At 43.9% G+C, this 20,861-nt stretch overlaps 1 protein-coding gene across 2 annotated transcripts; it reads left to right on the top strand.

Annotated features, from left to right (window-relative positions):
• Positions 1-41: 41 nt before the first annotated feature.
• BTBD3 (BTB domain containing 3) lies at positions 42-19,209 on the top strand. Of its 2 annotated transcripts, XM_066595641.1 has the most exons (5): positions 42-141; positions 10,926-11,184; positions 11,323-11,413; positions 11,782-11,900; positions 14,134-19,209. In XM_066595641.1, the coding sequence occupies exons 2-5, from the start codon at positions 11,042-11,044 to the stop codon at positions 15,164-15,166; spliced, it is 1,386 nt and encodes a 461-aa protein (XP_066451738.1). In that variant the 5' UTR covers positions 42-141; positions 10,926-11,041; the 3' UTR covers positions 15,167-19,209. The 2 variants fall into 2 exon arrangements, with proteins under 2 accessions (XP_066451738.1, XP_066451737.1); XM_066595640.1 differs by lacking the exon at positions 42-141 and having other exon boundaries at positions 10,853-11,184.
• The last annotated feature ends 1,652 nt before the right edge of the window (positions 19,210-20,861 follow it).

The raw sequence follows: 20,861 nt of genomic DNA, 5'->3' as shown, positions 1-20,861 counted from the left end.
ATTCACCTATGGGAGCCGAGTCTCTACTGTGGGCGGGGATTACGGCGGAGAATTGTTTTGCTGGTTACCGAGTCCCCGCTTCCGGTATTCCTGCTCCGTCAGTAACCGAGCGGCGGCACCGTCCGGGCCGGGCACGGCGAGGTAGGAGACTGTGTGGTCCGCACTCCGGGCTGGAGGTCATGTACTGTCGTAGTTGAGGCTGTAGTATAACATGGCCGGGTGACTGGAGGGCTTGGGAGCTGCAGGCGGTTGTTTCGTGCTGTTTACATCCGCCTGGGGGAAGTCACGTGACTGGCTGCTGGTACTTGTAGTTCTACTCAACTGCGTAAAATAACTTATAATTGTATAGTATCAAAACTTGTGTGAATATTGTGAAATCTTAGGTTTTTTTTTTAAGTTATTTTTTTTTTTCCACCCATCTGTCTTATAAGAGACTTTGAGGTATGTTGTACGCGAGAGTCTGCAAGTCTGTTCACAGGCAGGTGGTGCGGCCTGATGAGTGCAGCGTGTAAGCACGGATGGAAATGGCGCAATGGAGTAGTGATCCTCCAGCGCGGCTGCAGCGGGGGGTCGCAGAGTGTTTCCTATTGTTTTCGGGAATCCTCACGCCGCCGCGCTTTGCCAGCCCCATTGGAAACAACAGGCGATACGATGTGAGGGCACGGCCGGAGATAATGTGCGTGTGACGCCATTAAAAAGAATGAAGTTCATAGTCGTGCGTCTTGGAACGCTGAAATCTCGTGAAGTATTCTTGACCGTGTCAAACCAGCCTCGGGCTATACTCACACTGGCATGCGCAATTTTGGTCAGTGAAAAACTGTTTTTCAGGCGATTTTATTTTTTTCCTTCTTTATCCTGTGCTAGTCACTTGCGTTTTCATTTGCTCTGCACTTCACGTTTTTTTTTTTTTTTTTTTTAACCCTTTCCAATCCACTGTCTGACGCCTGAAGACATTATGATTTAAGGCTGTACAGCTCTGATGTTGGGTGATGTCCATCGGGGTACTCTTACTGTATATAGCCAGCCTCTCTGCTGTTGGAGCCTCTCCAACGTGTCACCTCATGCAGTACTGGCTTTAGCCAGCATATAGCGCCGTTGTATAACAGCAGAAAAAGAGGAAGCCCCCTAGGAAAACCAGAAGACAAATTGGATTGGAAAGGGTTAATGCGGTCGCCATAGTAATCTGTGTTTAAAAACCGCATTGGAGTCGCATGGAATGTAAGTGCAATGCAATTTATTTTTCACGCCTCAGTGGGAAATAATTATTAAATACGCCCAAAAAATAGGATAAGCGGCGATTTTTAGGGCTACACAGGATAATCGCTCAAAATGCGTTCAAACGAACGCAGCGGGATGCGAGCCGTGATCTGGCGCTCCCACCGTCTCGCTCTGTCCAGGCTATCGCACAGCCGCGCATGCGTAGACCAGGGTCGGCGCGTCACCTGTGATATCTCTGCGCTCGCACAGAAGTAGGGCATGCCGCGATTAGTTTACCGCGTAGTTTTCACACGGTCAAATCATGGCTGTCTGCATAGGATCGCACTAGATAATGGAGTTAAAAATAAGTCACAATCGCTTGTGCAAAAGGTTATTTGCATAAATATTTGCGACTTTTTGCACTTGCCACGCCGCTTTCCCAAAAAGTAGGTTGGGGTATTTGGGAGTGGGTGTGGCTGACCCGGGCCCTCAGACTTATGTGTAACTAGCTGATGTACCCGGCTTTACCCGCGTTAATTTGGCACTCCGTGTATCTCAGGGCTTATTCAGACGACCGTATATCGGCCACGTATACACGCCGACTGATATACGGTGTCCCTCTCTGCAGGGGGAGGATGCTGGAAGAGCCGGGAGCAGTGCACTCCGCCCCTCTGCACGATTTGCAGTGAGGGGAGTCGAGACGGGGGCGGAGCTAACGCACCTTAGCCCCGCCCCACAATAGGTGGACATGTGAAAATCAAAGCTTTGTCCTCCTGACAGCCAATCGCTCTGCCTTTAGCCGGCTGAATACCAAACGATTAAGCACTCCCCTCAAATCGCTGAACGAATGTCATTTAAACCAAACGAGAAGCGGACTGCCGAATGATGGATTTAAACAGACTGAAAGACAACGATGAACGAATAGGCAACGAAAAATGCACGATGGGCCCGTGTTTACTTACGATTATCGCTCAAAAGACGGTTTTGAGCGATAATCGTTGTCTAAATGGGCCTTAACCCCTTCATGCCCCAGGGCATAGATATACATCCTGGGTGCACAGGGTAGGGATCCAATACCCCTCCCTATACGGTGGGTGTCGACTGCCTTTGTAAACAACGTCTCTGCTGGCAGAGAGCGCGTATGACTGCAAGTTTACCGCGCATATCCACGTATCGCATGTGCAGTGTGACTTTTTTTTTTAATCCCTCTCTCTGTGTATGAAAACACTGCCCATACGTAGCGTATTACATATGGACAGCGTTGCATGCAGAGAAATAGAGCATGCTGTGATCTATTTCTAGCGTATATCGATATGCAGTGGCTACACACCGGTAGAAAATCAAGTCCAGTGATTTTCATTGACTCCGTTCGCTGTGTATCACGCGGCCGTGCAATGCACTCGCAATACAAGGTGAAAAATAGAGCATGCTGCAGGGTTTTTTTTTTTCCCTTCACGTGTGGAATACGCAGCTCGTATCCACAAGTGTAAGTACATGCTTTTCAATGCCTATGTTCCGCCGGTATGACCCCGGCCTTAAGTAGCTTTTAGGACGTATGTCGGGTATGGTGTAGCAGGGCATTGGCTTCGGACCTCACTGAGGACTTCTTGCTATGAAAGGGGTGATAATTGGGGGTCAAAACAAGCCCATGTTATAGCATCATTTGCAATTTACCAGGTCCTCCCAAATGTTGGGCTGCTGGGATCACCTTATTTTTTTTTCCCATCAGCAGTTGTGGCCGTCGGTCACTTGCACCATATTCTGCCCGTGAGACTACAATACCTTGAGGCCTCTGTCACAGGCGCTTTTTACCACGATTACCGTGACGTTTTGAACGCAGTTTACTTGCGGTATAACGCTTGCATTATTTTCAATCGAGCCTAGCAGACGTACTCGATCACCGTGCTTTCCAGCGCCGCGGTTTTTGAGCGGAGTCTGTTCTATTTTTTTTTTTTTTTTTTTTGCGTTTAGCCCACTTTATTAATGATGAGGTATGCTGAACTCCCTGCGGCCAAAAATGAAAGTAGGAATCGTGGTAAAGCGCTGCGATTAAAATCGTGGCGCTTTGCAGCACTGCTGTTTGAGAGTGGCCCATGGGCATGTTCATACATTGAGTATTTTGGTGTGGATTTTGCGCTGTGGATTCATGTGCTGACCTGCATCAAAATCCGCTTTATTTGGTGCTCCTGTTGACAGTTCTGTTTTTTTGTTTTCTTTTTCTTTTTTTTTAAAGCACACATTCACAGCAGATTTCACCCTTCCAATTCAAGGGGTGACGTCGGCTGCGGTTTTTGTTCCATGGCAGAAAATCCTCACCAATCTCACTACTTGTGAACGCACCCCAAAGGGTTTTTCTGGGACTTTGATATTGAAGACTTATCACAAAGATGCTTTATTAATATCCGATTCGTGGGGGTCCGACTCCCAGCACCCCCGCCGATTAACGGGCTGGAGCGCTCAGGCTAGTGCTTTGGCCTTTAACCTTGTCTGTAACATCATGTCGATCAGTCGCATGGCCGTTCTGCAGCTCAGTCCCATTCAAGTGAATGATATTAAGCCACAATACCAGGCACTACTGCTACAAGTATGCCACGAGCCTGCTATATAGTAAAGAAGGTGCTACATAGTAAGGCTGCATTCACACAGGGCGGATTTGCCGCGGTTCTGCCGCAGCAGATCCGCCCGCGGCCGCTAATCTCGGGATTAGCCAGCCATGTGGACGAGGTTTCTCAGAAACCTCGTCCACACTGGACGGCTAATCCGCTGCGGTAAATCCGGTTGAAGCTGCGGCCGCCGCAGCCGCGGTTTCAAAAGATTGAGCAGGTCTGTTTACAGTCGGTTTTTTGTTTATTTATGTTACGTACGCGTTCTCCTCTATGGGAGAGCCGGCCGCAACGGAAAAGCATGCGGCCGGACTGCTTCAAAGCCACGGCGGTTAGCCACGGCGGTTCTCCCGGCGGAAATCTCGCGGTTTTTGCTGTGGCCAAACCGCGAGATTTCCGACGGGAAACCGCTGTGCGTGAACCCTGCCTAAAGGATCCACCGCACTCAGCCAAGCAGTGTGATTGGCTGGGGTGGTGGTTGGTGGCCCCCACTGATCTGGTATTAATAACCTAGGATATGTCATCAGTGCCTAAGTCCTGGAAAACCCCTTTAAATGTGCAGCGCAGATCACTTGGGCTCAGCCTCCACCGCCCTACATTTAGGCTGAGAAGGGGTTCAAGGCTTACCAAATAGGCTCAATGTAAATTGAATGTATTAGTATTCTGAAGTTCCCACAAGGTTCCTCCATGACTGATCAGATGATATGAATATAACGGAAGGTCCTGCTGCTTTCTAATACACTTTGTACAGCGTTGTGGGGGAAAAAAATGTGTATGTGTGTATATATATATATGTATATATATATATATATATCTATCTGTTCGCTGACCCTCACCGTGATCTTCCTGAGGCTCATGTATGACTTTTAGCATCGAAAATGCTGTGGAATTGGCTGCTGAGTATCTGCAGCATTTACAGTACGAGCTCTGTGGATGGGTTTAGAAATGTCCTCGCGCATACAGGCATATGTCCCCTGCGTATTACATACATGTGATACGCAGTGCTAAAAAGTCCATTGACGTCTATTGGGCCACTTACACACGTGCTTTTTCACATGTGTATAATTTGTCCTTTTTTGGCGCGTATTACACTATGCAGATTTAACGTGAGCCTTTAATTGACTTGCACCATAGATCTTAAGTTATGCTTTGGCTTTCACTCCTTGAAGGGGTCAAATGCACACTATTTGTTGTTGATTCTCCACTGAGGAAAGTCCATAATGTGTGAACGTACCTGTAGGGTAAGAACAGATGGAGCAATGCCGTATGCAATCAAGAACCAGATTTCCGATAGATTATTATCCCCCTGATGACCTGCGATGTAATTGTACGCCGTAGGTCGCACACGGTGGGTTTGGACGCGGCTTATTGTGACTCATGCTGGGTGATAAATTTGGCTCGTTTGTAGATTGTCTACTGTAAGATTACACCACCAATTAGTTGGTTTTGTTTTATGCCAGCTAGTGGGCCATGATCTTGGCACATTTTTGGTGTACAGTGTCACATATAGGCCATGCCTTATTGTCCATGAAGCCACTTTCCTTTTTAAGGATGTGGCAAAAAGTGTCTAAAATTATCTTAAATGCATCATGCTTGGGGGACACTTTTTCTGGCATAATTTGCACCAGAAAACGGTCTTCTCTTCAATAGACACCCTGCCCCTATGTTTTGTTAGTCATTCATAACCTATTTCTCTGGGTGGCTGTTGGGCTTCCTAACTGCGGACTCTGTAATTGCTACCGTATTTGCCAGCGGAGTTGCGCACATATGAGAAGCCCATGCTTTCCTGAGGGTTACTTCACACATGCGATATTGTGTAGCAATGCGACAATCGGACACAAAAACCTTGCGGGTCCCGTTGTATGCACGCGACTTGTTTTTGGTTTTGTAGTCCTTGTTTCCCTATGGAGCCTTCTTCTCTGTTGCATCCCACGAAAATGCGATTTTCGTGCGGTGCGATGTAACTTTGACAGTAGGAAATCCTACTGTCAAAGCTAAAATTTAAGCCCTGGCTGCAGAAAAAAAAAACCACACACGTACATCACCTCTTCCACGGTGTCAGCCCGGCCGCATCTTCTCTCAGGGTCCCTGGCAGTGAACCAATCATAGCCATTCATCAAGTGCTGGCTGTGATTGGCTAAGCGTCGGCCAATCACAGCCAGCTCTTCCAGAAGGCAGGAATTTTTGAATCCCCGGCCAGAAGAGAAGATGATCACTGCCGTGGACCCGGGGAGAAGATGCGGCCGGGCTGACTGCACAGGAGAGGTGAATGTAGATGTGTTCTTTTTTTTTTTTTGTCTTTTCTTCAGCCATGGCTTATTTTTGGGGAAGGGCTTATATTTCAAACCTCCCCCGAAAATCCGTGCATGTGGTACTACAAAGTTGCACGACTTTGTAGCACCACATGCAACTTTGTAGCGCTACAAAGTCGCAGTATCACCGCAATAAGTCGCAGTGATATCGCATAGACCAGCGATGCGATATTGCTGTGATGTTTCTCGCAGCGATGCAATGTCGCCTGTGTAAACAAGGCCTAAGGAAGCCCTCTCCGTTAGTCAGTGACCATCAATTTAGAGTCCTTTTAGCCTGGGCCACCTCTAGGTTTAGATAAACCCTTTGATGATGGTCACAGCGGGCCCCTTTACTCATTTACAGATCTCACTGTGCCTCCGGAATCATTACTGTGCCACGGCAATGAAATAAACTCTCCATCCAGGATCATGCAAGATAGCGCAATGACACGGCAATAATCGTGCCACCTGCATGACAGGGAAGGCCATGGAGAGGGAGGTGCTCACTGCAGTGTGGCTGTCGTAGTCAACTGTCTCTATGACTATTAACTGCCTATCTGGAACTTTAATTGTACACATAGGAAAAAGACCAAGAACCACAAGAGCTGCCACAACCCATAAAAAATAAATAATAACTTCAAGGGTGCCCCTTTAAAAACTAAAGATTTGTTTTTGTAGTAGATGTACAAATGTCTCTGAAGAGGTCTGCAGTACGCATATTAGCACTTTCTGCTTAGGTTAAGCAGCACTGCTGATTAGAGCCACCTGATTGGCTCTTCGGCACCACGTGACTACACAGCGTGCACGCGCATTGCCTTCAGCAGCCGGGCACTACACACTACAGTTAAACAGACGTGCACTACACACTACACTTAAGCAGCACGGGGTTAGGGGTTAGGGTTAAGGTAACCCTAAACCTAACCCTAAACCTAACCCCATGCTGCTGAAGTGTAGTGTGTAGTGCACGTCTGCTTAACTGTAGTGTGTAGTGCACGGCTGCTGAAGGCAATGCGCGTGCACGCTGTGTAGTCACGTGGTGCCGAAGAGCCAATCAGGTGGCTCTAATCAGCAGCGCTGCTTAACCTAAGCAGAAAGTGCAAATATGCCTGCAGTACCAGGTGCCATGAGTGGTAGCCAGATGCCACCTCCAAAACCACAAACGTCAGACTCTGTAGTCCCCACAACATGCCATCTGTATAGCGGTGCATACACACAGGAGGCGCATGCACAGAAGGTTTTCTTTTTTAAATTTTTCTTTAAAAATCCTTATAAATTAATGAAAAAGGGTACCTGTTCACGGGCGTGATTTCGCCGGCCATTCCATTGCTATGGAAAGTACCGGCCCCGTGTCCACGAGCGGCGGGCAATTCGCATCATGCTGCAAATTGCCCCGATTCTCCGCGGTCAGCTTATCTATCAGATTAGCCTGGCCGGCGGAGATTCGTGTGTAGCTCCTGCTCCCGGGCGGCGCCTCCCGTGGCGGAGATCTGCTGTGGGACTTTGTAACGCCCGTGGACAGGGGGCCTAAGAAAATGTGGCTTTAACATGTGTTGTGTTATGGGGCCATGTTTCTACGTGAGAATACAATGGCTTAAGAAGGCACAGGGAGTACATACAGGTCCAATGTGTGCTTTCATACAGGGCCTGTTCATCAGTGTCCAGTGCATCACTGAGGAGCTCCCTCATCCTCCCCATTATCTCACGGGGCCTCGCCTTGCATCTGTTACCTTTTACAATGATATGGGCATCTTGTAGGTAGTCAAAATCCCTTCAGCCCATCATCAGGAAGACCTGATGGGTACCAGCTTGTCAGAATGTCACAGTGAGATATGTAAAGCTTCCTGAGTAGAAAGCCTTCAGGGAAAAAATACTAAAATCCTCAGCAGTCGTGCATGTGGCCATATGATGACTCTAGTTTTTAGCCATTACAGGGTGGCCATAGAAGTACATAGGGCCCCTAGTGGGGTTTTCTTTCTGCTGGATTCTGTACTTGGTTATGACATGTTCCATCAGACTCCGCAACCGGAGGTATCTTGCCTGTGAAAGATTGTCTTAGGAAGAATATCTACTCTACAGACATAAGGCATCCGTATGGCTGTGCAGCTCTACTGAGGAGCGATACAAGCTCCATGTCCTTGAGCCATAAGGCTTCCTTCTGACATTAGACCCCCATACACATTAGAGTTTAGTTGTCAAAACCTGCTGATAACGGCAGAGCCAGATGACTTTCGAACGTGTATGGGGTGGCTCAACCTTCTTCCGACAGATGACACGGGAAAGAAGGATTGGGGACATTAAAATCCAACGCCGTTAGTTACTTCTGTGGGGTGACAGTGTACCGGTCACCCCTGTAATCCAGCCTTGGGTGGAGAAAACTTTCTGTAGACTAGCAGCATACAATCAAGGCGTTTTGGTTGTTTGGTACAAATCCCTCTTCATGAGGAATAGATTACATAATGTGCTCCTCACGTAGAAGATATGTCATGCACTCACATTTCTAATCATCTATGGCCACTTGAGTCCTTTCCAAATCGGCATACTGGAACCATTCAGCCAGAAGTGCGCAGTACCCTAAGGCCTCATGTCTACGGGCGGTTCAGGTTACGTGGGCGGTTATGTGGACAAACCATTACATCCGCGATCTCCCGCAAATGGTTTACACAGATCTCCCACATGCAGAATCCGATCCGCCCGTGGACATGAGTCCCAACACAGCATTGTATGGAACTGTTCCAGGGAAATACTATTGATGACATACTATGCTTTAGATAGGTCATCAATAGTTAATCGGTTGGGATCTGTTGCTCATGATCCAGGCTTATCAGGCACCCACTGGTCAGCAGCGCTACACACAAGGTTGGAGCAGAAGCTACTGCTCCAGCTCCTGTGTAGTGGCTGACGTTAGTAACTGCAGGCACAGCTCTTATTAATGTCGGTGACAGCTGCGCCTACCACTGCACGAAACGGAGCCGCAGCGTCCTCTTTGACCCCTGTGTATAGTGGTGCTGACAGCGGATGCCTCATCAAATGATTGGCTGGGATCTGTAACGGTGGACCCCGGCTGATCAACTATCATCTATATATCATCTTTTCGTGTTGTTTTTTTTTTTTGTTTGTTTTTTATGCAAATTGTCACAATGACTACTATGGGTCTGTGTGTCTCCAGCGTGGTCCGTTGTAGACTCGGACAACACGGACTGAAAATACTTATGCTTTTAGCTGAGAAATTTCCTTATTGATTATCTCATCTCAGTCTCTTTGGCTTTCGTCTTGTAAAAAGCTGCACACGTTGCAGTTATACGCTGATTAATTAGGTTTTCCAGATTATCAAATGCCAGAATAAAGGATTTTCCTGTACGTGGGCTTTAGGGGTTAACAAGCAAACACAATGCCTTCCTGGAGCAAGCCATAAAGCGGGGGAACTCCCAGGACAGAGATCAGTCACTGTGCGGTAACAAGCGCTCGCCTCCCTATAAATAGCAGTACGTATGGATGTTACTGGATGCGCAGTATATACCGCCAGAACCCGAAACGCAACAGCGTTCTCCTTTCTAATAAGACGATCCCGGCTACTTTTATATAACATTATTTGAAATGGTGCGGCACCACAGGAAACATCGGTGCATAATACATGAATAAAAGCGCTCACGCGACGGCACATGATTCATTTGAAGTGCCAGTACCCTGCTGAGACTGATTGTAGAGGAGAGCTGTTACATCAGCCTTTAAAATCAATTCAACTCTGATCCGTGAAATAAGGTTGGTCGTGGCAATTTAACTGCGTGCCCCGTCTTCCCCTAAAATCCCTTTAGAAGTCAAATCTGCAACAAGAAAAAAGGGTTGGAGGGAGGAAAGTGAGGAGAAGTGACAGGTTCTATTTTCTGTGCATCTTGTTTGGAGAGATTCACACTTTTTTTTTTTTTCTCCCCCCTCTTGTATGTCTGCCGTAGCCATTGGCCTAATTAGCACAGCTTAGTAATTTGGAAGTCCTGTCAGAGCCCATTATGTTAGTTAGGAACGGAATGGATTAAATCAAACGCAGTGACTTCATTTCCGAAGCCCAGAATGTCACTAGTAAAAACAGGAAGACCCAGGATAATCTGTTTTTCTTGCATCTATCCATATATTAGTACTTTTTTTTTTTTTCTTTTTTTTTAAACTTTTTTATTATATTGAGTATTAACTTTTCCCTTGTACGTTGTGAGGTTGAGCTCACTTCCCTATGCAGTGGAGTTGATGCCGATATTTTCAATAAGCCCCCACAGTATAGCGTGTGTCCCCTTTAACCAAGAGACGATGTATATTACAAACACTCTTGCTGCGACGCTTGGTCCAATCATTATCTGTGGCTTCAGCTATTGGCTTAAAGCTATTGACTGTCTGACACCATCTGCAAAGCTGCAATCTCGACTCTCTTCAGATCCATTCAGCACACGACTTGAGTCGGCGCACGGACTATCTCTGCTTTAAGCAGAATCCGATCTTGTTAACCTAATTTACTATAAGAAATGCAGACAGCTCTGCGCGCCCTCCCTGCTGCCGCTGCCGCACAATAGGTGGCCCAGCTGTGCCGTGTCTGAAGGAAATAAAACAGGAGACATGCTCAGAATATATTTATCGCATCAAGTGCTGGATCAAACTTGAAGTCACGTTTCTGCAAACAAAGTCTCTGCTACTTCTTAGTTTTTGTTTTTTTGTGTGTGTAATATACCTTTTTGGATTTCGGGGGATATTCTACTTTTTTTTTTTTTCATAGCTGCATGAACTAAGATACTGATGGTAGATGCCAAAGGAAAGAACATGAAATGTCTCACTTTTTTCTTGATGCTTCCAGAAACTGTCAAGAATCGCTCTAAAAAAGGTCCCAAAAAGCCAAGTTCCAGCAGCGGCAGCAAGTTACCCCCAGTCTGCTATGAAATAATTACACTAAAAAACCGAAAGAAGAAGAAGATGGCTGCTGAGATCTTTCCGAGCAAGAAGCCAGCTAACAGCAACTCCAACTCCGTGCAGCAATATCACCAGCAAAATCTTAATAACAATAATACTATCCCATCCCCGAACTGGCAGGGGCTTTACAGCACCATCCGAGAGAGGTGAGGCATTCCTCATCACGGCTTGTACGTGAAGATGCTATATAGTGAAGCTGTTTGCTCTGCCTAGAAATTGGGAAGCAGCGGGGATTGTTTAATTAGTAGAAATGCTAATTTAAGCTATTTTTTTTAACTCTTTAGGAATGCTGTGATGTTCAATAACGAATTAATGGCAGATGTGCATTTTGTGGTGGGACCTCCGAGTGGGACTCAACGCTTGCCGGGGCATAAGGTAAGCACTGCTGCTCTTCATGTTAAGAAAGTTAAGCTTTGCTCAAGTCTTTTTTTCTTCCCAAATGTGACATAGAAGACTCATAGAATAATTGACAGGTGTGTGTATATTACATATGCACACCTATCAATTATTCTGTTTTCCATATTACCTCTCAGCACTTAACGCTTTTCATTCAACTCGAGATCTGTTATCTGCTGTCCCATGCAAAGCTAGATAACACACAACACCATGTGGTCAAACTTACATCTGTGTATATCTGATATATATATTTTTTTATTTGTATGTATTTTTTATTTTTGTGACCATCAGCAATATAGCGCTGTCCATAAATGCTCACCTTAGCTTCTTATGCTCCTCATTACCAGTATGTTCTGGCTGTCGGGAGCTCGGTGTTCCATGCAATGTTTTACGGAGAGCTTGCAGAGGACAAAGAGGAAATCCGTATACCAGATGTTGAACCGGCTGCTTTCCTCGCAATGCTGAAGTAAGCTTTATCCCTACATTATAATAATTTGACTGTTTTCATCAATACTCGCTGCAGCTTCAATTAGCAGAATGTAGCCGGCATGCTTCCATAGCCGCGCTGCAGCTTTTAGCAAATCACTGTGTCCTTCGACTCCAGTGCTTATTAAAGTCATCATTTTAACTTTACAGGAAACTGTTTTGAGGTTTCTTTGTCTGAATTTTTCTCAACTGAACTTGTACGACATACAACACATCAGTTGGTTGATTATGAATATAGAAGTTGTCAATACAGAAGTATAGTGGTAAATTAAGTGCAAAATACCTGTGAGAAGTGATGTGACTATACTGAGCTGGGGATATACATATAGGTTGGGTTTCAGGGCAGTAAACTAGTCATTTCTTTCCTTTGCACCAATATATCGATTCAGAGGGCAGCTTTATACATGCAAGTACAGGGAAATGGTGCATGAAACTAGATCCAAGAGCACAGAGCATGCAAAAAAAGCCAGAGACGTGATGTAATTCAAAGTGTGAGACTTCTGCAATACAAATCAGTTCTCACTTCAAGTGTGAAAGTAGCTGAAAACAGGGCATGTCGGAAATTTTCCTGTCTGCGTGAGGATGGAATCTGCAGTGAATGTAGCCTGATCTGCAGGGTTATAGCATACGACATTGACCTCTCTGCACCCGACTCGCTAGGGTATTGCTGCAGTCTATTAAAGCGCCATACTTCTCTGCACTAATTGGGTGCTGGCATGCATAATTAGTTGCGTACCCCCATCTATTCTTGCATAAAGTTACTACTATTACTTGTTTATGAGCATTAGTTTGTTTTTTTTTTTCTTTTGCTGATCTAGCACCAGCATATTCCATAGTGCTATACAGAAATCTTTATCATTCACATCAGTCCCTGTCACTATATAATTTTCCTAACTCGGACACCTACTCCCAAGATTTAATTTCATCAGAAGACTATTAAACAATCGGTCTGCTTTTGGAGTGTGAGAAGAAGCAGAGAACCTTGTGGAAACTCGCACAAACACGGGGAGAACATACAAACTCCATGCAGATCTTGTGGTCTGATTGGAATCCAAGGGCTGCAAGGCAATTGTGCTAACCTCCAACCCACCGTATTCATACCACTAGGCTTGAATGAATACAAGACAAGTGAAAAGTTGACACTTCTGACCGTGAATTGTACAATCTTTCATATATTACCACATTCATAATTTAAAAAGTCATATTTGGTAATTACAATGTTTTTAGGGTTTTCTGATACAAAAAAAAACATTTGTGGCAGGGAATGGTCTAAAAGAAATAAACCATACTGTCTTCCTTCAAAGGATCCCGCTGCTCTCTTCCTGGAAGAAACTGCAGTAGTCACAAGTTGTTCATTGTGCACATAACCACTCAGATAATCGCAGGCTCCAGCGGTGATTCTGCCATAAATGGCTCATGACTGCTGAAGCCTGTGATTGGCTGAGTAGTCACATGCACAATGAATGGTATGTTACTGCTGGAGGTTCTTCTGGGATCAAAGTGGTGGAGGGGGCGGGGGGTGGAGTCAGGACGCCTGTGCTGGTTGGGGACAGGGCACTGAAGGAGGGGTATATGCTTAATTTCTTTATTTTACAATATTATATGTGCCTAATATTTTTTTACTGTCCCACTAAACCTGATTTTTCTTCTCAGAGATTATCTTTATTTTTAATTTATTGTTCAAGAATGTGTCAAGATTGCTCAAGTCAGGTTTTAAAGGATTGTGAAGCCAGGTTAATGAAGATTAACTCGGAGCTGAGCTCCAACCCACAGAGGCTTCTCCCTGCCCGCATCATGCAGACTGACAGCTCTCTTCCCTCTGTATAGGGAGAGAGCTGTCACTCTACCCGCTGAGGCTGGAGAGAAGCCAGCACTTCGAGTTCAGCTCTGAGTCAAATGTCATGAACCCGGTGACCGAATCCCTTTAAAAAAAAAAAAAAGATGTGGGTCCAGCTTGGAAAGGACAATTATATTTGTGATTTGTAGATAATAGGCAGCACAGTGTATGATGATAATATTGAGTGCACTTACATGTAATTTGTTTGTGTTGTTGGTACTTGAGAACATAGAGAAGAGATTGCACTGCTCTAGCAGTAAGTAGTACTATTGAAGTGTCATTCTTGTCTCTGAGGATTTGTCCAGCCTTAGATTCAGTGACTAAAATCAATCGGATCGGAACCACTTTTTGTAACGTGTTGTCTTCTTTCATGTAGGTATTTGTACTGTGATGAAATCGACTTGGCTGCTGATACTGTTCTGGCAACTCTGTATGCTGCTAAAAAATATATCGTTCCCCATCTTGCCAGAGCTTGTGTCAACTTCCTAGAGACTAGCTTAAGCGCAAAGAATGCCTGTGTTCTCCTCTCTCAAAGCTGCCTGTTTGAAGAACCTGATCTGACCCAGAGGTGTTGGGAAGTGATTGATGCACAAGCAGAACTTGCTTTGAAAAGCGAAGGTTTTTGCGACATTGACTTTCAGACACTTGAAAGTATCCTTAAAAGAGAGACTTTAAATGCCAAAGAAATAGTCGTCTTTGAAGCGGCGCTCTGTTGGGCCGAAGTCGAATGTCAACGTCAAGAGTTAACTCCCACTATAGAGAACAAGAGGAAAGTTTTGGGCAAAGCTCTTTACTTAATTCGCATCCCAACTATGGCGCTTGACGATTTTGCCAATGGCGCAGCACAGTCCGGAGTGTTAACTCTTAATGAAACAAATGATATATTTCTTTGGTATACAGCTGCTAAGAAACCAGAGTTAGAATTTGTGAGTAAACCCCGAAAGGGTCTAGTTCCTCAGAGATGTCACCGCTTTCAGTCCTGTGCCTACCGCAGTAACCAGTGGCGTTACAGAGGACGTTGCGACAGCATTCAGTTCTCTGTGGATAAAAGGGTGTTTATTGCAGGTTTCGGCCTCTATGGCTCCAGCTGTGGGTCAGCTGAGTATAGCGCAAAAATCGAACTAAAGCGCCAAGGAGTGACATTAGGACAGAATGTAAGCAAATACTTTTCAGATGGGTCCAGCAACACGTTTCCTGTCTGGTTCGAGTACCCTGTGCAAATCGAACCAGATACTTTCTACACGGCCAGCGTGGTCCTGGATGGCAACGAGCTGAGCTACTTTGGACAAGAAGGAATGACTGAGGTACAATGCGGAAAAGTAACTGTACAATTTCAGTGCTCCTCAGACAGCACGAATGGCACTGGGGTGCAAGGAGGACAGATACCTGAACTTATTTTCTACGCTTAACACAAATACATTGGCGAATGGACCCATCATGCAATGCCGAGTATGAGACTAGACAGAATGTGATATATCTATATTTAAATTACCAGTGGGAATGCCTCCTGTAACTGCTTTACCATAGCTGTTTGGCATTGATTCCACTTGTACAGAAATATTGTAAATTAAAGGCACTTTCTAAAATAGTTTCTAAACTTTCATTAACCTGAAGCCTGCAGAAAAGAGGATATTTTGATAAATGCATCCTATCTTTTATGTTTTTTATTTTTAACTCCTTATAGTTTATATTAAAGTGACTTATTTTTTTTTCTTTCTTCCTGAAGCCCAGTATATCTAAAATACCTAATTCACGGAATGTATGAAAAATATACTAAATTGCTATCGGAGCTCCGCCTTACAAAGGATCCATTGCTTTCATATTTACTCCTCCCCCATAGTGTCTGTTACTTGGCAATGAACTAGACAGCACAATTCCTTTAAGCTCGTGTAGCCTAACGTTTCATATATCCTATTGTGTATACGTTATATATTGGCAAAACAAATCCTTATTTTACAGTGAATACATCATTTTAAAGGGCCACTCAAGCAAAAAAAAACAAAAAACATTTGCATTCATTTCCTGATTGGCTGTCACATTCTGGACATGTATAGTCCACTCACTTCCATACAGTGCAACCTCCTGTTTGATACTTATCAGACACCGTCTTGATGATTTACGTGTCTATCTGCTTTCTCTTCTTTTGTTGTACTAGCCCTTGCCTTGTGCATCAGCACAGCATCACACAATCTGCTAGAGTCAGCACCATCTCTGCCTGCCGGGAGAACGTGTAATTATCATTAACCACTAAATTCTGTAAGTCCAAATTCCTGAACTATCCTCTCCATTATAATTGTACGACAGGAGCTTCTAATCATCATCAGTAACTGTGATAAGAGTTTCTGTACCCCCTGTGTGAAGAGCCTGTGTAGTAGAGTCCATTCAGTTTCATCGAACAGGAATTCGTATGAGTGAAATAGTGACTCCTGGAGAGAACAGAGAGACAAGTAATTCCCAGCCAGTCACAATGAGATAACATGACCCACCTGAAGTTAATATTCAGATACGAAAGGATTAACTAAACAACCTAATACTAGGAGACTTTTATACACTTGTGGACTAGTTTCATAATCAGAATTTTTTTTTTTTTATACTGGAGTGGCCCTTTAAGTAGGCCGAGTTTGGCTTTCATTAGAAGCAGCAATAAATTGCTGTAATCTAAAACCAGCATTTAATAATTTAAATAAAGTAAGGCATTTTTATTATATTAGCACAATTATTAGTCCTTACACGATTTTAGGCTTGGTTTTTACATTAAGTGGCTTATGAATTCTGCTATGCTTTCTGTCGCAGAACCTGGCAAAGGGATGTGCAAATTCTGAAGACTTTTTGCTAATGGCCTTTATTTTCCATGAGAGTCCTTCAGTGACCTGACACTAATTTCTGTAACTGTTGTTTTGCACTACAAATGATCAGATGTTACAAAAGCGTTATTTATTGCTCCATGGCTGAGGTAAAATAAATCTTCTATTTTATGTTGTGAGTTGATTGTATAGACTTAGGATATACCTGCTAATAAATGTTAGGTCCAGGACTCTCCCCTTTGTACTCTAGAACACTGTTGCCCTCGCCGTGGCTCTCCAGCTGTTACACAACTACAACTCTCAGCATGCTGCAAGTTGTGGTTTTGCAACAGCTGAGCAGTCGCACATTGGGGGGCGCTGCTTTAGGGAGTACGGTTTAGTGGAATTACCTTGGACTTCCTTGTGACGTCTAAGGATAGGTCACTATCAGGTTGGTTAGGGGGGTCTTACTCCCTGCACCACAATTGATCAGCTGAAGGAGATCATAAGGCTGACTACAAGAGTACTTTTTATGTCATTGGTGACTGAGCCAGATTGACGATAAGTATAAATAAGGTAATCTAGAGATCTATGCTGGCCCTATGTACCCCATCATATGAGAAGAACTGCGTTCTGGTTCTATGCAGTGGAGCCATTATTGCTGGATCGGTATGTGACCGCAGTAGGCTTTTAGCAGGTGTTAGTAATACAAATATGGCACGGGCTTGGAACCTTATTTACAGATGGACATTCCAACGTATTTGCCGAACACTTCTTATATATTGTGCATCTTAGTCACATGAGCATTCTGCAGTAGGTGTATTTCACCAAGTTGTTTTTCTTTTCTCTAAACTGACATAGCAACTGATTCCTTTAAAACTATCCTCCGGTCCTGGATAAACAAAGATGACCGCACTGAATCTTTGACTACCCGATGCACATTAGTATCCATTGGTAGTCTCAAACACTACATGCAGTTCTCATGGGGGCAGCACTGGCCAATCAAAGCAGGTGTAGTGCCTTATACTAATGCACAGTGTTCTTCAGGTAGTCAGAGATTCAGTGCCGCTATCTTTGTTTGTCCAGGAATCAATATATGAAGTTTGGCTTTCTCAGCTGGGAGAGTCTAATTTTGTGACTTTATTTCTCTTGTGTACCATGGTCATGCCACATGATACGTTCAGCTCTGCTACATCTTTGCACATTTTGGCAAGTCGTATCTTTTGTGAATGTGACACCCCCCTCCCCCCCTTTTTTTTATAGGTTATATATCAATCTGTGTTGGATGTTCTGTGATAAAAGCCAGCAAAATGTGCAGAAATAAATAAATGAAACGTCACACACGAGGGACCGCATTACGGCCAATTGGGTGCTGTTCGTGTCTGTTCTATCAGGGATCTGTCCACAGCTTGTATTCCGTCTTTCTGCTCTATGATGAATTCCCAGCACTGATGTGAACAGAGCCTTCAGATACCTTTAATTCTCCTTTTACTACCAGGTGTAACTTCGTTTAGTATACTAAAACTTTTTTGGTCACTTTGACTAGATTGGCTTGCCTTTCGTAAAGTGGTTATGCAAACTTGCAGCTTGGATAGATACTAGATTACTGCCTTTTTAGCAGGATAGTACTAAATATGCCAATTTCCAATCAAATTCTACTTTATTTTCTTCTCACCGTATGCATCCTAATTACTTTACTTTCCAACTGGATGTTTCACTGATGTTTTAGAGGACTGATTCGGGCCGCGGTCCTTCTCAGTTGTAGTCTCTGTAGTAATACCTGAAGAACTCGCTAATTAAATATTTTCCCGTGATCTATATTGAGGAAGATTTATTAAAACTAGTGAAAGGATCACTTAAGGAGTGGTCTATAGCAACCAATTAAAATCCACTTCCAGAGACCCTCAGGTAAATGAAAGCATGATTCAATGGGCCCCTTGACATATTTTATCCTAAGTTTGATAAATCTACCCCATTATTTATTCTGCCTTATCTTTATTGACCAGGTCCGGATTGAGAGAGACTACAATTATAGATTTAACTCTTACTGATGTTGAATAAGATTAAGACATGGCTAGTTTCTTCCTAAAACAGTGCCACTCTTCTCAGTGGGCTGTAGTGGTATTGCATCCTATCCCTATAAAGGTGAATACAACATGTGTACAATAGTGACAGGTTCTGGAAGAAAGCAGCCATGTTTTTCTCATCTCCTATCAACTCTTAAGCTCTATGGGAATGCAATATGACTTTAGCACTTTATGTAAATACAGTTTTGGGACATATCCCTAATTAAAGTCGTTATGTATTTTATATTTTTAATTTTTGTGCCTTCTTTGCTTTGGAAGTCCCATCTTCACTGCTCTCCTTTCTATTTAATACTTTTGTTACTTTGTACAGTAGATCAGTCTGAAAGAGACCATTTGGTGTTCTGTAATGTTATCCATTGCCGTACTTGCACTGATGCCATCCTCTTGGCGTTGCCCGTAACTGCTGTATTGGTGATCTGGTATTTGAAGTGTAATCCAGCTAACGCTGAGTGTACGTACAGTAGAAGGTGGCACTGCTTGTTTCTGGTTTATCCATTTCCAGCATTGTCTATTTCCCTAATTATTTTAACGTATTCTGTTTTTGTTTTTTCACCAAAATAAAAAATGACATTTTTGTTCTTATACTGTTTGCATGTTGTCATTTTCATAAAGTATCCTTTGAAAATCACAGGATCATCCATTGTAAAGGGAAGCTATTGTCCGCCCTCTTCCCTACAACTCCCACGTATAAGCTATGGTGCTTATAGTTTTAGGTGATGTAGAGTTCGGAGAGCCTCTTTTCATGGTCAACCAGTCCCTTCTTCCTGCGGTGCCCCCCTGACTAAGTCGGTACTCACACAGCAAACTGTGACTCTTTTCAGAAGACTGTGTGACCCACCCCCCCCTACCATAGAGATGAATGGGAGTAGGCACACAAAGCATTCTGAAAAAAGTCAAGCTGGTGTGCACATGCTTGGGGACACTATAGAAATGGGGGACCTGGTGAGTATGGGGGAGCAAAGCTTCTAGGACTCATCACCACTTAAACTAATAAGCACCATAACTTAATTCATAGTGCTTATACTACATGACAGATGACTCCACTTTTAAAACGTTATTATTTCTCAAGTCGTTCATTCCTGGACTGGTAACAGGTATCAAACCTGCAGACTGAAAACTTACAGAAGACTTTTAGATAGATTGAGTTGTAAAGTTTGTTAAAGGCCAACTTCCCATGAGTGTCTTGCAGTGATGATGTGTTCAAATCACTTGACCTATGAAAAGATCGTGACCCTTATATATATTAATGCGTCTATTTTACAGACTCATTAATGTGCCTCTAATGCGCTCGGTGGAAACCGGCCTTGGGATTAGTTTGTAAAGTTAATTTGTGATCCTAATCCTTTTCCTTTTTAACTGAGAGTTAAAGGGGTCGTCTAAGGAACTAGTCATCAGCAGTACTGGCACTCCACTTTCAGCCTGGTTCTGACACTGGATCATGTGATATAGAGCCGCCTCCTGTTGGCAGTGACGTTATTGCGTGGCATTGGCTGGCTTATTTACAGTAACTAAGCCAAGCCCCTTCTTGCACTGCATCAGCTGTCCGTAATTGAGATGAGCCAGTCCACTACAAGCATGAGACCTACTCCAGGAGCAGTAGGCTCTGTCACATGACTCGGTGTAAGAATCGGACCTGCATTGCTGGACCTGGACTGGATTCAATCCTTGTTTTGTGTGTATGTTAAAATTTATCCAAGCAGTAATCATCTTGGAGCCCTATGGTGATCTAATATTGGTTCAGTAGAAGCCTGCGTTTCCAGTTCAGTTGTAACAGATGCTAAAATGCAATCAACTTAAGTCAACTAAAAGTGAATTAATAGAAGAGGATCCTGGTTTTGTTTTTTAGAGCCACCGATTATTATCCAGCATGGAGGTCCACAACAAAAAGCTGCACTCATAATGCATGACCTGGCACTTTCACGCATCGCATAGAAGGTCAAATGATTTTAATGTGTGCTGTGTAATCTTTAATTTCCCTTGCTGCCTGATTTTCTGCTGTTATGAACTTATTGACCGTCCAACTTTCAATGCATGACCAATCAGCCTCTTTCAAGCATACTGAGATTTTGTCCAACTTGCAAAAGGTTTATTGACATCTGATTTACTGTGAAAAATTGGAAAGCTGTCAGGCACCTTAAAGTGAATGTCGACTCTTGAGGACTGTTTGTTTTGTTGTATGCTATTCTAAATAGGTTCAATATTCTGTGATTAATTTCTTAATATAGTTTATAGCG

This window comes from Eleutherodactylus coqui, chromosome 3 (assembly GCF_035609145.1).
Source record: "Eleutherodactylus coqui strain aEleCoq1 chromosome 3, aEleCoq1.hap1, whole genome shotgun sequence".
Lineage (NCBI taxonomy): Eukaryota > Metazoa > Chordata > Amphibia > Anura > Eleutherodactylidae > Eleutherodactylus > Eleutherodactylus coqui.
This window is presented reverse-complemented; position numbering and strand designations above follow the sequence as displayed.

Bases quoted from the DNA above. Each gene is read 5' to 3' on its own strand.
- BTBD3 (XM_066595640.1), top strand. From the start codon at position 10,868: ATGGTAGATGCCAAAGGAAAGAACATGAAATGTCTCACTTTTTTCTTG. The intron at 11,185-11,322 runs GTGAGGCATTCC...TTAACTCTTTAG, and splicing joins TACAGCACCATCCGAGAGAG to GAATGCTGTGATGTTCAATA. The intron at 11,901-14,133 runs GTAAGCTTTATC...TCTTTCATGTAG, and splicing joins GCTTTCCTCGCAATGCTGAA to GTATTTGTACTGTGATGAAA.